This window comes from Colossoma macropomum, unplaced genomic scaffold (genome assembly GCF_904425465.1).
Source record: "Colossoma macropomum unplaced genomic scaffold, Colossoma_macropomum, whole genome shotgun sequence".
NCBI lineage: Eukaryota > Metazoa > Chordata > Actinopteri > Characiformes > Serrasalmidae > Colossoma > Colossoma macropomum.
This window is the reverse complement of record NW_023494793.1, coordinates 6096610-6116490: the sequence shown is the minus strand read 5'-3', so window position 1 is coordinate 6116490 and position 19881 is coordinate 6096610. Positions and strand designations below refer to the sequence as shown.

General features: G+C 40.6%; 1 protein-coding gene across 1 annotated transcript; it reads left to right on the top strand.

Annotated features, from left to right (window-relative positions):
* The first annotated feature begins 8785 nt into the window (after positions 1 to 8785).
* LOC118812858 (piwi-like protein 1) lies at positions 8786 to 19421 on the top strand. The gene is made up of 21 exons (XM_036577960.1): positions 8786 to 9006; positions 9959 to 10063; positions 11782 to 11893; positions 12257 to 12385; positions 12846 to 13060; positions 13173 to 13294; positions 13429 to 13509; positions 13680 to 13877; positions 13965 to 14073; positions 14154 to 14280; positions 14396 to 14513; positions 14744 to 14858; positions 14944 to 15131; positions 15213 to 15285; positions 16655 to 16855; positions 17249 to 17352; positions 17456 to 17526; positions 18002 to 18155; positions 18272 to 18397; positions 18516 to 18663; positions 19305 to 19421. The coding sequence occupies exons 2-21, from the start codon at positions 9995 to 9997 to the stop codon at positions 19419 to 19421; spliced, it is 2577 nt and encodes an 858-aa protein (XP_036433853.1). The 5' UTR covers positions 8786 to 9006; positions 9959 to 9994.
* The last annotated feature ends 460 nt before the right edge of the window (positions 19422 to 19881 follow it).

Here is a 19881-nt window from a genome sequence, read left to right as displayed (position 1 = left end):
GTCTCATGCTCATCCCAAACGCTAGCTTTGCAGACAGCATGGCTAGAACTAGTGATATCTGTCATCCGGCCTAAAAAATGGTCTTTTAGACTCATAATAATGGATGCAGAAGCTTCTAAACTTAAATCATTAGACCATACACTGGTCCCTTGGCGCATATCTCCGAAACCACGTTAACTACTCCCTGAAGAACATGTGGTTCAAAGCTCAGAGTGGAACAGGGACAAAATTGAGCCCCATTTGCTCCACTCACTCTCCAGACTTCAAAGCGCTCCTTCATCTCAAATAAGTTAATTGAATTGCACTCTTGGTAAGTACTGTTCGTCATGTTTCAAATATCTTCAGACAATTAAAGAGGAAAGCCGAGGGATCGCTTTGGGCCTGGACAGAAGGATGCAACTTGGTCAGATGTTCCATTTCGCTAATTCTTTCTTTGCAAGTAGGCTAATTCAAAAAAAAGTCCAGCGCTTTCTTTGAACGCAGCCTATGTGCTTCAGCAAAATGACTTCTGTGTCCTATCAATTACCGTGATAGTAAGAGCGACTTTTACATGCAAATTTGTTTTCAGGGTCCTGCTAATATCAACGATCTATCCGACGGAGTGCACGCTGAATTGGCTGAACACATTCAGCCTGTCCGCTATAGTTGCTGGTTTCTTGAAGGATCTTTATCTCAAAGGCCATTTGTTTCCACTTACGAGTTCAAAGAAGCCATTTGATGTTAGTCAAAGCTGGTTAGCATGAAGATAATGCCGTCATTTTGTATTTTTGTAGATTAAAGCACAGAGCTTTTGGTTTATCAGGGAGACTGTGCCCCTTTTCCATGGACTTTTCTTTCTTTCCAGAGAGGTATTTCTCAAGCAGTTCATTGTTTGACCGAGCTGTGCGTAATCGGGCTGAGCAAATGAAATGAAAAAGCGAGAAACACTTCTTAAATGAGAAGCTAATTTCTGTGGTACATCATGTTTGTACAAATTTCCTCAGCCTTTTCGCTACTCAGTTGACAAAGTCTCAGCTCAGAAAATGAAATATGTGGTCAGTGTAGAAATTTGTCTGGGCCTTCCTGTATCTCTCAAGGAAAAATGCAGCGCAATTTTGTTTAGTCTGTTAGACAAACCTCCACAGCAGGCTATAGACTAATCTGATTTCTATAACCAGCTTAGCAATCATGCTACGCTACCCGCACCGTGCCAACTCCTTTGTTCTGTTTTTGCAGCCGAACCCAAAACCCTCATGAATACACGAATGGACCATTTGTGTGAAATACAGGCTTTGTGGAAGTAACTAATATTAGTTTTTGTGCATTCCAGAAAGTAGGAGAAGTAAAGAGATAAAATAAGGATATAATCTTTATGCAAGTCCTGACATCTTGTATCTCCATTCAGATCAAACTGCACTGTTGTTCCTTTTAGAAACTCCTCACGTATTTGAACCTAACTCTCTCTGTCTGTCTCTCTCTTTCTCTTTCTCTCTCTCAGGTGGGCCTGTTTTGAGGCCTGGTGGGCTATCATCAGCCTAGCAGGCAGGGGGCACCTTTACTTTTGGCCTACCACTGCCTCTCTCTTTCGTTTTCTCTCTTCTTTCAGCTCCTGCCTTTGTTGCTTTTTGAACATTTTCTTAAGGCGGGATGTCTGTTTGAGAGAAACTTTTTTTTTTTGATAACTTGAGTTTGGCGGAGGAATCTTTACCAGAGCGAGCCTTGTGAGATTTGTAACAGCGTGAAGGTGTATATTCTAATAGAAAAGTTGCTGTTTGTTGATAGCAGTGTACCAAACCTCAGTAGTGGGGATCCTGAACTGAATGCTAGTTAGCGTGTAGCCATTTTTAAAGACCTCTATGCGAACAGGTTGGTGAAAGCAATGATGGCACGCTAGAGTGTTTCGCTTTAGATCGCAGCTGGGAAACCATGTTGTGATCAAGGCAGGGGTGCCTTTTTGAGCAAAACGCTCTTTTCTCTATATTTACCGTCTTTGAGGTTCCAGTCATGTTTTATTAAATGATAAACACCGGGAGATCAGTGGTGAGAAAATGGCCATGGGCTGTTCAAAGTAGAGTATTACTAAAGGGGTTGTTCTGGTTTTCAAATTCTAATTGGCTTATCTGTGTTTAAAGCCGAAAACCTGATGTACACTGTATCACCAAAAGTATGTGGACACTCATCCTAATTATTGAGTTCAGCTGTTTCAGCCACCCATTGCAAAAAGGTATATAATATTAAGCACATGTAATCTTCATTGATAAACATAGGCAGTTCATTTGGGATGAATTGGAATGTCGATTGCCTCTCATCCAATATCAGTGCCTGACCTCACAAACACTCTTTTTACTGAATGGACACAAATTCCCCACAGACACACTCCAAAATCTTGTAGAAAGCTTACTAGAAGAGTGGAAGCTGTTATAGCTGCAAAGTGTGGACCAACTCTATTTTAATGCCCATAGTTTTGGAATGGAATGTCCAACAACTTCATATACACTTATGATCTGGTATCTCACAATGAGTCAGTTAAAATTGTGAAATATGCAGATGATACCACCATAATAGGCCTTCTTACAGTAATAATGAGTCTAGTTATTGGCAGGAGGTGAACAGATCAGGAACATGGTGCACTAACAATGACCTTCAGCCTCATATATTAGAAACAGTGGAGATCATTGTGGATTTTAGGAGGAAACAGAGTGTAAAAACTCCAGTGCAGGTTTTGTGACAATCAATATCTGTTGTAAAGTCTTTCAATTTTTTGGGAACTTACATTGGGGATTTGTTACAGTGGAGCATTAATTCTGATCATATCATTAAAAATCAAGACAATTTGAAAAATACAAAGTCAGAGTAGATCTACTGGTTAAATTTTATTTGTCCATTATCAAAAGTGTTCTTACATCATCTATCACAGTGTGATATGGAAATATACATATCCAGACTCTAATAAAATGCAAGGTGTTGTCAGTAAAGCATCAAAGATGATTGGAATATCACTTTCATCAGTTGATTCTGCACACATACGGATTCCTTTCTTCCTGCAAATCATCTTTTCCAACCACTTCCTTCTGGTGCTACAGGTCCGTAAGAATAAGACAACCCCCTTTAAGAATAGGTTTTTCCTGCTGTGATAAGATCACAAAACTCTTCTGAGTAATGTAATCATAGTTTATCTGTAAGATCTCCAGTCATTGTAAGAATGCACAGATGAAAATACTATACAATTTTTCATTATTCCCCTATATCAAATGTTGTATATTGTGTATTGTATTGTATATTGTTTACTGTATATGTATTATATTGTATGTTTATGTGTATTGTGCTACAACATCATGAATTACATCTTTTTGCAATGGATATAATTACCACTGACATGTTGTGTGGCAATAAAAGAATCAATCAATGTAGCTGTGATGCTCAGGAGTCCTCACGCTTTTGGCCATATAGTGTTTATACAAATAACTGCACGGATAAAGTTATCAAACCAAAACCAATGAGCTTTCAATTTTATATTGCTTGTTAGCCATAGCCTACAGCCGGTAACAAATTACTGTGCTTGGTGAAAAATATGTTTATTGCAGGGAAGCGAGAAGGTGTATTAAAGGGGAATTCCATTGATTTTTCAAAATTTCTGCATAATTTATTGACATAATCAACAAAGTCATTCAGAGTGGTTTGTTGTGAAGTGGTTTATTGTAGAGAAACATATCGACTCTGATTCCTTCACAGTGGTGGTGATAGAAACCAGGGATTGTGCTGTCTGCAACACAAACAGCCATTTTACTCACATCAGAAACAGTGAACCTACACGTGTCTTCTGAGTTTTTAGATGTAATGTCGATAATAAAAATGGTAGAAAACCTGAAAAACATGCGCATTCTTTGGGGACTGTTTTGCCTCACAGCACCCTGAATGTACATCTCAATCATGACTGTGCTTTTCTCTAAACTTCTCATCTTCTTCTAAATGTCTGAGACATCAGGCAGCAGATTTATATCCATTTTATACAACAAACATGATGTAGGGTTGAGAAGCATTAAACTCTTTAGATGTCTGGGTTCTATCTTTTGACATCTTAATGAACTAAATATACAGAAATTATACAGAGAAATCAGTGGAATTCAAAGTCTTTAAGTTGAATCACTCCAATTTTAAGTAGAATATATGTGACGTATACAGTGATGTCATGCAAAATGATATGCTGGGGTAATTTACATTATATAAAATGTCAATGTGCTAAGATGTAACAAATATACTCAAATAAATGACACATTAAACTGCTGATGCACACCATGTTCAGTGCGGTTCTGGAAAAACATCATGCAAATGACCTGAGCGGCAACCAATCAGGCTGTTGAGATGTGCCTCAGTAACTTTTTCAGCCTCAGTAACTTTTTCAGCCGTTATCCCACTTGATGTGTGCCTGAGGTTTAACACTCAGGCACACATCAAGTGGGATAACGGCTGAAAAAAGGATTTAAAACATGGTACGTTATTATGTTTGTTTATCAGTTTAAAAACTGTTAGGTCACCTTGGGGCACAGAACTAGGCTACAACTCTGCATACAATTTTGCTTGCTGTAATGAAAACGCAGCATTAACTTAAAGCTGCACTATGTAGGTTTTTTTTGTTAAAATTGAGAGAAGTAGCATTACCGAGTCAGGAGAAAAAAACTTCAGAGGCATCGGGTCTGGATGTTGTGGGAGTTTTTCGTACCACATCATGCATCTTTAGATATTAACGTCACATGCACAGGCTCAAAAAGGTTAAGGTCTCAACAATAGTAGATAATTCACTCACATCCTTCGAAGACACATCCTTCACCAAGTTTTGACTGAGTTCTCTGTGAATACTCTTGAACACGCACCCGCAATCATCTGATTCATCCACTCTGTGAAGCACAACCCATGTTACAAAATGTTCTTCCACATATTGTGTGCAGTTACACTTTTCCACCAGAGAGGTCTCCAAATCTCTAAAGTACATAGTTACATAGTGTAGCTTTAAACAGATTTTAAAAATATTATTTTTTCAAAATATTAAGTTAATTAAGTGGCCCTTATTAGTCCCACAATAGGGACTGAAACACCACATACACACTAGTGAACACACACATTAGGGGTCAGTGAGCACACTTGCCCGGAGCGGTGCACAGCCCTATCCTCAGCACCCAGGGAGCAGTTGGGGGTTAGGTGCCTTGCTCAAGGGCACTTCAGTCATGTACTGTCAGCTCAGGGGATCGAACTGGCGACCTACCTGTCACAGGGCTGGTCCCCTAACCTCCAGCCCATGACGGCCCCATGTGAATAAAAACACATTTAGTTTTTTACTTCACTCAAAATACTGTTTTAAAAGTATTTTTAGCAGTTAAGCAATCCTAAAATCTCACATTCTTAGTTTATTGTGGTAATGATTTATGAGCAATTTAAATATTTATTGAATATTTTTTAATATTCTATTTTGTTGTTATTTTATACAGGCAATAAAGATCTCAGTTCCCCATGTTACAGTGATTTTACCAAAAATCGTTATGAAAATGATCATCATGGCCTTTAGTGGCTTATTGCTTTAATAATCACTGACACAGACCTTGAAGGCGCACTCTTCTGACTCAAATGCACATTAAAGTTATGCCTTTTTTTGAAATGCCAGACATCATAAAAGGCCAATGAATCAGTAAACCTCTTTTTCAAATCAGCGAGGGATTACAAAGAGATCAAAGCCGCGTGTCTGCCCATATAACGCTGTACCACTCAACTTTCATCCACAACTTTGATTTCGGCCTCATCTTTCCAGCATGAGACGTCCCCAAATCGCTCCGACGTTTAAAAGCCGAGCGAGGCCGCGTGAAAGCTCCATCGCCCCTAAGACGACACTGATCCGTCTTGTTCACGGGCAGGTAAACAGTGATGGAGGATTTTTTTTCCCTCCAGGATGAAGCCTCTAATCACTCTTAGATCTCAGACATGAAAGCCAGCCAGAGATGTGCCTCCAAATGCCCTTCGAGGTGCCAAGTTTTTCCCTCTGATGGCTGAGGGTGAGAGGGTAAGGCGGGAAAGATGGCGGATGGGGGGTGGAGCCATTTCTCTGGCTTGGGATAAGTGATGGGATAGACAGCATGGTCGGAGGGGGGTCTGGTTTGTGACTTTGCTGCAGAATCTTTAACATTCGAGGCATTAAACTTTCATCAAAGCACGCGGGAAACAAGAAAGAGAACAGGCCAATCAGGAAACAGGCGAACTCCTCAAAAATACAGCTGGACACCATTTTCAAAACAGAGATTTTTGGAAACGGCGAGGCCGCGCTAGCTCTTTTCATCAGCTTACTACTATTATAAACCAACTTTGTTGTAAAAAAGAGAGCCAGTGTGCGTATCTCTTTGCTAATCTCCCACATCAGCAGTCTACTTAAAATGCTCTAAAGGCTTTGAACAGTATTTTCTCTCTGTTGTGAGTCCATTAGCATCGGCTAAGCTTGAACCATGCAAATGCTCACTTAAAACACAAAAGAATGGGCAATGTTGAGAAGAAAAGGAACTTGCGTCACAAGAAGTGCAGCAAAAAAGGCCTAGCAGCGACTAAGAAGCAATAAACAGTGAGATAGGAGATGTTTATGAGCAACTGGCGCATCATCAAAAGCAGAAAGCATCTGCCTTTGACCAGGGCCTACCTCACTGCGACGCTGCCCGGGCTCATTAGGGCTTCGCCTTAAATCTGAGCTTGCAGGGGAAAAAAAAACAGCGAAAAAACTTTTTAAAGCGAGCGGGGAACAACAAATGCGCCAGCTCATTGCCAGATACAAGAGAAATCTCTCCCGATGCACGCCGCCGCCGACTTCCCTTTGAACAGGCGACGGCAAAATGAGAAGTGTTCATTCAGAATTCGTGTCAAAGCCTATTTCTGTGCATCCCACCAACCCGGCTTTCTCTGATCTTGTTTACATCAAAACAAATGATGTACGATGAAAGGAGACAGCTTTGCAGTGCAGGGCGGGGAGGAGGCCTTATTTCCTCACAAAACTAAAAAAGACATCATCAAGTCTCAGAGGTCCGCACAGGCCTAGAGGGTGAAGAACTTTAAGGGAGAAAAAACGGGTCGCACCTCAGTCTACTGATCTAAGATCGTCTGATTTGGTTTTTCTACCATAATAAACTCACAAAGCCCACATTAGAGCAGGATAGAGGCCTGAAACTAAAGCCCAAACCCATGACTTTGAGACCTGACCTGAGGAGGCCCAAATGGTGCTGCTAAATGTGAACTCAAAGAGACTTGTATGCACTAGGAGAGAAGGATTATTGCAGACTCTTAGCTTTGTTATTCAACGCTGGGGTTGAACGTCAGAGAACGTCATGCTGAGAAAAACTGCTTTGAATGATCCAAGAGGGAAATTTGTCCTTTTGCTGCCTATAACCAGTATCACCAGCTGAGTAGCACCACTTGTCAGTCCTGGGATTTGCACCCACAACCTTTCAGTTACTGGTATGCCGCTCATACCACCAGCCTACCAGCCACTTCAGGGCAAAACAGCTATTACTCCCTCTGTGCTAAGGTTCCTCACGCTACTGCTGCTACAGAAACACATTCAGCTTAACAAGCAAGAGGAAAGATCTGCTGTGACCTTTCCACCAACCTAACACATCCCTCTCATCATCCATACCGTGATTGCAACTGATGTACTGTTGAACTTCATCTCCAGCTTAATTCAGAGGCACATTCACCCACTTCTCAAACTGTGGAGCTATAACAAACGCAGCTCTAGACTACAACATGACAAGAGAGCACACAAGAGAGGAAAATGTGCAAGAGTGCACAAAGTCTACTACATAAAAAAGCATACACAAGCAAGTGAAAAACTTTTACCAGCACCCCATGCATTATAATCTCGGTTTAATTTCAGTGATGCTGCCAAAAAATGTGTGGTAAACAGTATCCCATTGTCCAGAAACTGACCAATGATTAATGGGCTAGAGCTTACAAAGTGTACATTGTAACAGATCTGTATTTGTACATCCATAGAGTGGAGCTATAGGATGGGTGTTTCTAATAAAGTGGCCAGTGGGTGGATGTATAAAGTGGGTGTTTCTAATAAAGTGGATTGTGAGTGTAACGTCAGCATAATGAGAGTGGACGTATATTTTCAGTCTTTTCACCACCGCTAAGATCTGAATTAATACCACTTAAGTTATTTTCGTGTATGACAGTAACAGATGTCACAAATTCAGGAATCAGTTCAAAAATAGCTTAAATATACTGACAACTGCACGCACATACACGATCTATCAAAATGTGTAACACAGTTGCACAACAAATGTGTATTTTTGGGGGGATTACATGAAAAAGACGCTTTTCTTTTCGTTTTACTTCACTGCCAGTCACAACAAAGCTGGTCTTATTACTAAGGAAACTTCGGATCTGTATTTAAATGAATAAATATTTGTGTTTTGGCGCCATCTGGTGGACAGAAACTGCTCTGCATGGAGCTCGGCGCCACCTGTGGCTGGAAAAGACTACAAAAAATGCGCTTCACTAACCAAATTGGACAAATATCCTTCCAAAGAAAGTAGCACCTCATCGCCTGCGTTTACTTTGCTTCGAAATAGTCATCCATAAGATGTACTGTAAATACTGCAATTAGATAATATAAGCACACAGCACAAAGAAAGCTATCAAAATAGTTAATTATTTCAAAAAAAGGTGGATGTGATGAAGGGCGCGGAGTGATACATAATTCTCGAGGACACTGTGCAGCAGCTCATGAGGTTAATTGAAAACAGTTCACGGAGAACCGGAGCGAGGTGAGGATGTGTCGTCGAGTGTTATGTTAAACTAGATAAATATCTAAAAGATATTTTTCTTAAATTTACATTTAAAAGGCTGTATATTTTCATTGCAAATACTAAATAAGTCGTTTATTGTAGGAAACGACAGGTCAAGTCCAGCTGTATGCGAAGCTGAAGTCACCATTTGAGGTGGAACGGGAAAATTCGAACAAGGAGCAAACGAAAAAGGCCAACTTCAGCCTCGGTAGTTTTTTCTGTTTTTAAAATCTGTTTAAAGTTTGATACCGCTAGGAATAATGAATAAGAAACGTACATAATTGTAGATGTTTCACAATGAATCTTCTACAACCAAACGTTTTTTGTTGGTATAGTGAGTGGTGTCGTTAACGGTTGTTAACGGTTAGCTAGTGTGCACTGCTAATTCAGTTAGCGTAGAAAAACCTTCCCGTAACGTTAGTTTAACGAGTTTGATGCTGATAGAAATAGTTCACAAGTAATTAAAGTCATAAGTAAAGCCATCGCATGTTGTTTTTAGGCATTGCACCACGATTAAATCGTGAAATCCGTTCGCTGGTTAGCCGTTAATTTAACGGCCTTCAATCCGGTTTAGACCGGATCGAAGTAGTGATGAATCGATTCTAAAAGAATCGGTTCTTTGCCTCCAGCACTTCTAGGAGTCGGGGTTGACTCTTGACCAATCGAAATACCTAGAGTCGACTCTTCGACTCTGGTTTTCATTGTAATTCGCTGGAGGAGCGTTTTGACGGAGGAGTATGAGAGATTTGAGTGAGTTTGAGCGACAGTGAGTTTCAGTTCCACCTTAAATGACGCTGTAGTTACGTTCTGGCACCGGCGCACAATTAACGCAACTGCTGCATCGTTTAAGGTGGAACGGAAAAGTCGCTGAAGACGCTGGCGAATACGAAGCCAGCTTAAGCTTCATGAAAAAGAGGAACGGGATAAACATACACCTGGGTTTTTTCAGAGATTTCTGACTACAGAAATGGTATTCTCAGTACATCACTGCACCCCTTGTGTGAAATGAGCCTAATTTTGATCATATCACTATAATACGTAGATAAAGTTACTTACAACTATTTAGGATGGTTGTATCTCTGTCACCTGCTCTGGTGATTTTTGAGGAGTCGACTCCCACATTTTAAGTGCATCCATTTACTGTTATCATTTCTTTCTAGTTTCCAGGGAAGCTGAGTGTCTAAGGTTAAGCAGCGATGACCGGCCGTGCCAGAGCCAGATCCAGGGGCAGAGCCCGCGGTCAGGAGGCTGTAGCTCCAGGAGCGGTGAAAATCCTTATTAATAATAATTAATGTTCCAGCATTCAGTCAGGTTCACTAGTGCTAAGTGGTATTAATAAAAATGAGCAGTATGACATTCTCCAAGTATGTTATGGTATCAGATTATGTTTAAGTTTGCGTTCATTAAATTCCTGAACCTGTGATCATAGAATTACACCAAATAGTCATACTGCAGAGCCCTGCTAATACCTTCGTATTAGGGTCCTGTTCCCACAGTGTGGAAATTAAAAATACACTAATGGGACGATGCAGGAAGATCTTTTCTCATGCCTTTTAAGTTGTGGCTACACATTAGGATCTTATTCCAGTGCTGTGGTAAGTTGAGGTCATGCATTATTTTTATTAGGAAGCAGTGTCACTAGTGGGGCTCCGTTGCGGAGTATTGTACTGTTAACAACACAGAACACATTACAAAGAAGTAAAGTAAAACTTTTTGTAATAGGCCCTTTTCACAAAAAATGGAAGTACGTAAACGCTGGCTAAAAAAACAAAGTTCCTCTGTTGCCTTACGGACAGTTATAAACCTTAGAAATACAGGCGTTTATCACTTCAGCTCACCACAGAAAGGTGTGTCACTTTATCTTAGTCATAGTTGTCAAGATTGAAGTTCAAGAATGTGTCCAGAACTGTTGGAGAACTAAACACACGACAATGTGGGAGTTCAAAATAAGTTAGGAATATAAATGCTTTGTGGAAAAGCTATCAGTTACATTGGCTAACGTCTTAAGAGTGATAAATCAACGGAGGTGAAAATAACTAACCAAAACGCTAGATAAGCCATGCTGGCTGGAGATGAAACAGTTTGTGAAAGTGCCTGTAGCAGCAGTTTTAAAGCACAACCTGTATGTTAATGTTGGTCAGTAGCCGTGAAATGCTGACACAGAGATTCTTTTCCTCCATATGACAAAGTTTATTCCTTTGCTAAATGCATGGACTCTCTTTTTCGCTGCTCATTGTCAGCTGACAAACCGTTGAAACGGAGAAGTTTGTTTTTGCTTCAAACTCGAACACTCAAGTGAACTGTACACACTCTGCTTATCATCATTGGTATTGCAGAAGCAGTGTTGCTCTGCCACGACTAATTCAAATAGAAAAAATGAAATGTGAAAAGGGCCCTTTAGTTGTTAGAAATTTGTACGGTTCTTTCTAAACGTTCTTAGCTACTCAGCAGACGACATACATTGCAGTTATTTGTCAGGTCTTTAAGCAAACAGAAGGATAAAGCAAACAAATCAGAATTAAACAGCTTAAAATATTGGGTAACAGGGATGCTATTGTTGTATGAACATGACACAATGCTCATTATGAGATATGTTACTATGAAATAATAAATTTGAAAAGCAGCATCATGTCAGTGTCTTAGAATATTGGCATAGATAGTATATCATCTAGCATTAGTTCTCGCAAACAGTGGAATTGGCATTTTGCTTTTCACAGGTGAAGTAATGGAAATATGTAGCAAGTAATGGTTTATGTACACCCAGCTGGGTGACCTGCAGTGTTGCGCTGGTTAAGTTCATGGTTATGGTCATTCTTAGTTAAATGCCTGGTTATATTTGGTTTGTAATGTGTAACCCTGAATTATACCACTCGTGAACCTGGGTATAGCTGGAACAGTTGCCTGCAGGTTTTTGGGCTGCTCAGGTAATGAGGTGTTCAAAGTATCGTGATTTAAGTTTTACTGAGTGTAAATTCTTATGCAGCAACCCACTCCATCTCAGGAGGAGGCGAGACCTGTCCTACCCCCCCCTGCTGAGGGAGAACTTGTGGGAAGGGGAAGGCAAAAAAGAGCACCAGGAGCGGTGTCAGCCGAAGGTAGCTAAAGTGCACCAATGTTCTAATGTTACTACTAACGCGGTCCTTTAGATTGTACTGAATGTTGTAAATGAATATTGTAAATCTCTCCCTACTGTTCCCTGCTGACTCAGCATAGCACAACTACACATGAAAAGGCTTGGTCTGCATTCACAAAATGGATGTTATTTGGCGAGTCATAGCCTTACTGTTTGCTGCAGTGAAGTGTGGTAAAGCTAAACATTTGCTTACTCAGTTTTTAAAGGTTTTGGTTGTTTACTTGATAATTGGCATGATAGTAGATAACGGTTCTTTATTGAATTGCATTTTCTGTGTGAAGGAAATGTAATTTGTTACATGTTCTTTCTTGTTTTGTTTTTCCAGCTGTCTTCCAGATTTCTGCAGGCTTCCAGCAGGTTAAGATTGGTGAGAGGGGAGGGCGCAGACGAGATTTTCACGATGCTGGGGTCCACACTCGCCAACTCATGGAGCATGTTAAGGAGTCTAAGACAGGTCAGTGTTCTGTTTTAACAAGTGTTTTATTTTATTGGGATGTGAAATATGCTGATAGATTAAAGTTGTCATAATAGAGTATGTAATAAGGAATAAAGCAGAATATTCATCTCCAAGAAAAAAGTAGCAGAGAGAATATAAATTGTAGATGGTTCTGCTTTTAATTTTTGTTAATAAGTCTGATGAAAATTACACATGTCCATAAAACATTCAGTAATAAGAGTGCTTTTGTTGTTTAGACTTTTGGAAGGAGATTTAGGTTTAGACAGTCACAAGCATATGTACAGCACTTTGTAGGCCTGTGTGTTTGTAAACGTCTTGTCGTTTTTAGCATGAAGTGTCTTATGTTCTTGCATGTTTCGTATTTCAAAAACAACACATTTGCTGAGGCTTGTTATGGTTAACTTCCATTTTGAGGCTCTGAAATGGGTCTAACAGGCAATTTTATATTTTTCCATAGGCATGTCGGGCTCCCCAATTGAGCTACGGGCTAACTTCATGCGCTTGCTGTCCCGACCCCAGTGGGCTCTGTATCAGTACCATGTGGACTTCAAGCCACCCATGGAGTCTCGGCGTCTGCGGTCAGCTCTTCTCTTCCAGCATGATGAAACGTTGGGCAAAGCACGTACTTTTGACGGAGCCCTACTTTTTCTCCCTCATCGACTTCATAACACCGTAAGCTCACACACAAGATTGTCATACAGCACTTAAGTCTGCGTTTAAAAGCTGTATTCTCAGAACAGTGGCTCTGTACAGAAACTGATGGTGCATGTGTTTGTCTATTTAGGAGACAGTGCTCTGTAGTGAAACCAGGCATGGAGAGAGAGTCCAGATCACAGTCACACTGACCAATGAGCTGCCTCCTTCGTCTCCTGTGTGCCTGCAGTTCTACAACATCATTTTTAGAAGGTAAACATAGGTCTATGTAGCAGTGCCTAAACGCCTTATTCATTTGCCTTATGTGGTCATCAACCTTCTTTTTTCTTTCTGTAATTACTGACAATCAAATGTATCTTTGTCACAGAGGTTATTTGTGTTTGCAGGATCCTGAGGATGCTGAACATGCAGCAGATTGGCCGTCATTACTACAAGCCTGATGACCCCCTCAACATCCCCCAGCACAGGTGCTGTAGCGCCGTGTGTGTGTGTGTGTGTGTGTGTTTACAGTTTATATAAAATGAGCTGAGTTCTTAAAGGGTGGGATGCATGATCCTCAGAACCCTGGACCCCAAGGACTGGAGTTGTTGATGCACTTTACAAGTGTGTGCCTTTTCTGTCTTTTCTACCTATGCAGACTGACCATCTGGCCTGGGTTTGTGACCAACATTATGCAGTATGAGTCCAGCATCATGCTGTGTACTGATGTGAGCCACAAAGTTCTGCGCAGTGAGACTGTTCTTGACTTCATGTCCAGCCTGAAGCAGCATTGTGGAGACCAGCGCTTTCCTGATGCCTGTACCAAAGAGCTGGTGGGCCTGATTGTTCTCACAAAGTAAGAATCTTTGTTTTTCCATGCTGCTTATTATTAATGTTGGACTGCTAATGTGTGTAATCTGACTTTGTACTTTGACATTTATAGGTACAATAACAAGACATACAGGATTGATGATATTGCTTGGGATCACACCCCCAACAACACCTTTAAGAGGGGAGACACCATGATCTCCTTCAAGGATTACTACAAGACGGTAGAGATGTTACATTGAGACTTAATTTGTCTGTAGCAGCTATTCGTTTCTATAACATGTCTGCTTTTTTGCCTTTGTAGCAATATGGTCTGGAAATAACAGATGGGAACCAGGTTCTGCTGGTCAGTCATGTTAGGAGGATGGGCCCTGCAGGAGCACCTCCACCAGGACCAGCCTTGCTTGTTCCAGAATTCTGTTACCTCACAGGTCAGACTACACTTGAGGAGCAGGAGACAACGACACTCAAGCACAGCAGTTTTTCTCCTAAATGCCAACCAGGTTTTATAACATATGGATAACATGGTCATTTAAACCCATTTAGGTCTGACGGATAAGATGCGCAATGACTTCAACATCATGAAGGATCTGGCAGCTCACACCAGACTGACCCCAGAACAGAGAGAATCTCGCCTCAACAGATTCATCACCAACATCAGCAGGTGAATGCAAGTGCATGCTCGACCATTTTGACCTTGACTGTTTGTCACACTTTTTCTTTCACAATCACTGCATATCACAACCGCTTGTGTAATGTGAGTTAGAAATGCTATTTTCTCAGCTCTGTTTTTCTTTTACTGCTACTGCCAGTAGAAGGCTTTCCTAATTATTCAGTTATGCAATAGCATTACTTCTTAATCTTCGTGCTTCTCATGTTCTTTCTCTCTTTTAGGAATGCTGAGGCTCAGAATGAGCTCAGCACATGGGGCCTGAGCTTTGAGAACAAGTTGCTGAGTCTGACTGGAAGAGTTCTTCCTACTGAAAGGATCATTCAGGGAGGCAGGATGGTAAAGGGAGCCACTGAACACGCATGCACACAGTTTTTGGTTTCTGTCAGTCACCATCAAGTTGAGCTTGTTTGTCTGTGCACAGTACGAGTATAACCCATGGGCTGCAGACTGGTCTAAAGAGATGCGAGGTGTTCCTCTGATCAGCAGCATGCCTCTGGAATCCTGGATGATGTTTTACACACGTCGTAATGGTGATGTAGCTCACTCTTTGCTGCAGACCCTTAATAAAGTAGCTGGACCCATGGGCATCCGCATGCAAAGAGCAGTCATGTGAGTCACCATGTTTGTGCATTTCTCTGTGGTTTTCTCTGTGCTGTGTCTGGAAGGTTTCCTCTGGTTTTCTTTGAGCAGGATAGAGTATGAAGATCGACAGGAGTCTCTGTTGAGAGCGCTGCAGCACAATGTGGGATCTGGGACTCAGATGGTGGGTTACATACTGTCCCACTCACACAGTGTGGGAAGCAATGTGAACTTTATCACGATGTTAGATTTATTTACTTTTTGTTCAGTGCAGACAGTGAAAGTAGAATGTACCAAAAAATAAAAATGTTGGGCTGGTCCAAATCATTCAGATATTTGTGTATTTGGTTATTTTGGTGTTTTGTTTCCTTGGTGTATGAAACCTTTCTTTTGTTAACTTTTTTTTGTTAAAACTCCAACTGAATTCAGTATTTAAGTGGATTCCAGACAGTTTTTAAAATTAGGGGCTCATTTAGCACTGTTTTAAACAAAATGTTTTATCATAAAACCAGGAGAAAATGCAGTTACTTAGCAATGAACGTGATGGCGGGACATACCCATTTAATGTTAGCTGAAAGGTAAACGGTCATGCTCTCCCAATAATTGCTCAGGTCACCCTTTATCCTTTGAATGACCAAGGCAAGATAAGTTTCATTCTGTCATGATACTTAGACTTTTGCACGACACAATGTCATATGACACAGGCACAATGCACTTGGACCACATTGTCTTCAAATAATGTAAAATATTTGTTCAGCTTCATGCATGTTGTGCTGTACTGCTAGGCCTAATTATACAGTTTCAATGGAACATGCAGTTGATGGGTTCTTTAGGCACGGACAATATCCACAACGTTCTGAGGATTATAATCTGCCACAATAATAATAACTTTCGAACACTATTTAGTTGAAGAAACTGAGTGCATGCATAGTCACTTGTTCAGCTGTAGAGGGCCATGTAGCAGAGCTGAGAAACAAACAGTGATAGCAGGCTTGCTCGGTGTATTTGATGCCTATAAAAATCTATCCAAATTTAGTATAAAACATTAATTTGCCAGGTCATTAATCCTCAATAAAATTTGTTCACCTGTCGAAGTTATTTCACTCGTGGTTGATATAAACTTGGTGCACCAAGTTAGTGGAACATGAGCTTGCCTATCTGTTTAGTAAACTTGCTACGAAAATACATTGTATTTTGTATGTTTGGTGTCTTCTGTCTAAGTAAGCAAAAACATCTGTTGCAAAATAGGGTGTATAAATGTGTTTGTGAAAACAAATATTTTAATAAAAGATTATGTATATAAAAATTAAGTAAAAAAAATTAAAACTTGTACAAAATGTAAAAATATTAAGTACATAAGATTTAGTAATTCTTAGTTATATGGAAGTATTTTTTATGAGTAATAAAAATTAAGTAATTTTTAATTTTCTTATATTATGTAAGTATAAATATTTGAAGGGTAATTTTGAGAATGAGTGCGTAACTGATTTGACTGTGCATAAAAACACTTTCTCAGGCCCTCAGCCTTTAATATCTTTCTTGTGGTTGTGTAGGTTGTTGTGATCCTGCCCACCAACCGCAAGGACAAGTACGACTGTGTGAAGAAGTACCTGTGCGTGGACTGTCCGACTCCCAGTCAGTGTGTTGTGTCTCGCACCCTCAGCAGACCTCAGGCCCTCATGACTGTGGCCACTAAGATCGCCTTGCAGATGAATTGCAAAATGGGAGGAGAACTGTGGAGCGTCGAGATTCCAGTAAGACCCTCAGATGCTTCCTAATGGTCTATTGTGTTGCTGCAGGGGCAAAAATAGCAGTGAAATCCAGGGTCTCTGCATTGTTACAAGTGTGCATTTTAAACGTCTGAGATGAAGAAATAATCAAGCAATGTATTATGAAATATAGTGTTAAGCAGTTAAATCTATTTTGAAATTGTTAATAGGACAAAAAGGTAAAATAATCTCTAGGACTGTTAAGTTTCTCCCATTGAATATGATGCTGTTCTAATGTGTATTTTGGAGAGCATCTAAAATGTGTTGGTTTATTCCGGTTTTGGTCTGGTAAACCATTATGGTTTTGGTTTGTTTTGTAAGACCACTTATGCATTGAGGTATCACTGGAGCATAGCGTACCCTTTTTATCTCTTTCAGCTGAAGCAGCTGATGATTGTGGGCATCGATTGTTATCATGACACTGCTGCAGGAAAGAGATCCATTGGTGCGCTGGTGGCCAGCCTCAACCAGAGCATGTCCAGGTAGTTAGAGGATTTGATGTTTAACTATACAGTGAAACATTTGTCTGTAGGATTATTTTTTGTTTAGGTGTTTAACTCATGTGCATATTGCTTCTCTTTATAGGTGGTTTTCCAAGTGTGTCTTGCAGAGTCGTGGCCAGGAGATCATTGATGGACTCAAAGTGGCATTGAAGGGTATGTGATGTAGTAAGAACACAGCATACACACTGAATTGCATTGTCAACAAATTTTGTGATTTGTCTGTGTGAGTATAGGCACCATTGGTGAAGTCTTGTATGTACAGTCAACCCTTGGCTTTTTCATTAGGGATGGAAAACGAGCACCTTGCCTACTGGTTGTGTGTTCATGACATGATTCTAGTGTGATGTGCTTTCACAAGAGCATTTGATGACTGGGAATCTTTACAGTGGAGCCGTATGCAGTTTTATCTGGTTGAAGTCTTAAATTTTATGTACGTTTACTAAACTCAGAAGTTCTTGCTTCCCTCTGTTACCCTAGGCAACATGGTGTTGCCAGGAAATTGAGGTTAAAGAAGTTCCAAGTAGGTTGTTAGGATATTTCCATTTGCATGCTTAATAGCAGTAGTGATGTAACAGTTTTCCATCCTTACAAATATTATTCTAAGTCATGTTGCTGTCTGTCTTCTCAGCTGCTCTCAAGGCCTACTGGAAGTACAACAACTGCCTGCCATCACGCATCATTGTGTACAGAGATGGAGTGGGTGACGGCATGCTGCAGAGTGTGGTCAACTATGAAGTACCCCAGATCATGCAGTCCATCAAGACCATGGGCGAAGACTATGCGTGAGATTTGCATCTCAGTAGCACACAGCTTGTCTGACTTTGAAGAGGCTTCTCCATCGAAATGCGTTCTTTCTCCACTGACTGCCCCTCTTCCTAACTCCCCTTGTCTCCCGCAGGCCCAAACTGACAGTGGTTGTGGTGAAGAAACGCATTGCCTCCAGATTCTTTGCTCGGATTGATGGCAAACTGTCCAACCCTCCTCCTGGAACAGTCATCGACACGGAGGTCACCAGGCCTGAGTGGTGCGTTCTGAGAGTTTGTTATGATTGACGCTGGACCTTTTGTATGTGTGTACCATTGTATTTAATATTGAATTATAGGATGTAAAAAATCATGATTTGTTTGTTTTCGCCCCAACAGGTATGACTTCTACATCGTGAGTCAGGCAGTGCGCATGGGCAGCATTTGCCCCACTCATTACAACGTAGTGTTTGACAGCAGCGGACTCAAACCAGACCACATGCAGAGACTCACCTACAAGCTCTGCCACATGTACTACAACTGGCAGGTAACGGTCTTCCCTGCAATACTGTACCTAGGAAACTCCCTCGCTGTCCACTTCTTAACAGTTCTTAATACGGTTGACTAATAGTATTTCACTGTGCACCGCTCTGCTTGTCTCCTGGGCTGCATCCAGATGGCATACTGCCATTCTAAATATGTTAACAGTAAATCAGCTTTAGTAGTTTATTTGTGCAATACAGTAGATGCCAGGAGCCATGTTGGAAGTAAAGCAGAGCCCCAAGCACTGGCCATTTGTTGATTCCCTTAAGATGGTATTTTTCACATGTAGTGAATTGACATCTCATATCTCCTTTCACACCTTTTTCCAGCCCATTCATGTACTGCATCTAAATGTGGTACGATAAGGAAAAAGCTATAGTACATTTTCCCATTAATTTTTCTGTGTGGTTAATTTAATTGAAAATGTGGATGAGTTAAACACTTCAAATAGAATTATTAAGGAGTACATGAAATGTCTTTATTAATGCCAGTTATTTAATTGTGCACCTTGTAGTTCAGATGATTTTAGAAAAGTAGACCTGGACAGGGTTTGAAAAAAACCTGCTTCAGAAGAGGCAATGACAAGTGAGGCAATTGTTTTTAGCATTCCGGCTTTATCTCATGCATTGTGTTTTCTCTCCTCAGGGGATTGTGCGAGTGCCTGCGCCATGTCAGTATGCCCACAAACTGGCCTTCTTGGTGGGCCAGAGCATCCACAAGGAGCCCAATGTCAACCTGGATGATTTTCTGTATTACCTCTAAGGAGAGTGACTTCATCACCTGTTAACCTGATTCGTTGTTAATCATAAGTTCGGAGAACAGGATTCTGTATAATGTTTTTTAATTTTAGTTTTCCATTCGTTTCAATGAGCATGACAGTTTTTCAGTAATGAAAGTAACATGGGGCACTTAGTTCTTAACGCCTTCAGAGAGAAGCAAGGTTTTGTTTGTATGGCCTTGAATTGTTGATTTTGTGACGCTTTGGAGACTTCTACTTTGTCATGCCTTCGTTTATTTTGACATTTTGGATTACTGCCTTTTACGGTCTTGAAATGTTTCAGGTCAAGCTGTTTTTGTTACTCTTTCATGTTACAAGAAACCTATTAAGTCTTCCTAGAGTTTAGAGGCAGAGGCTGCATCCAAAACCATGTACTACTGTGCCAAATGGTATGTTGAAATAGTAGTCATTAGTAGTTCATTCATTAGTGTACTATGTTAAGTA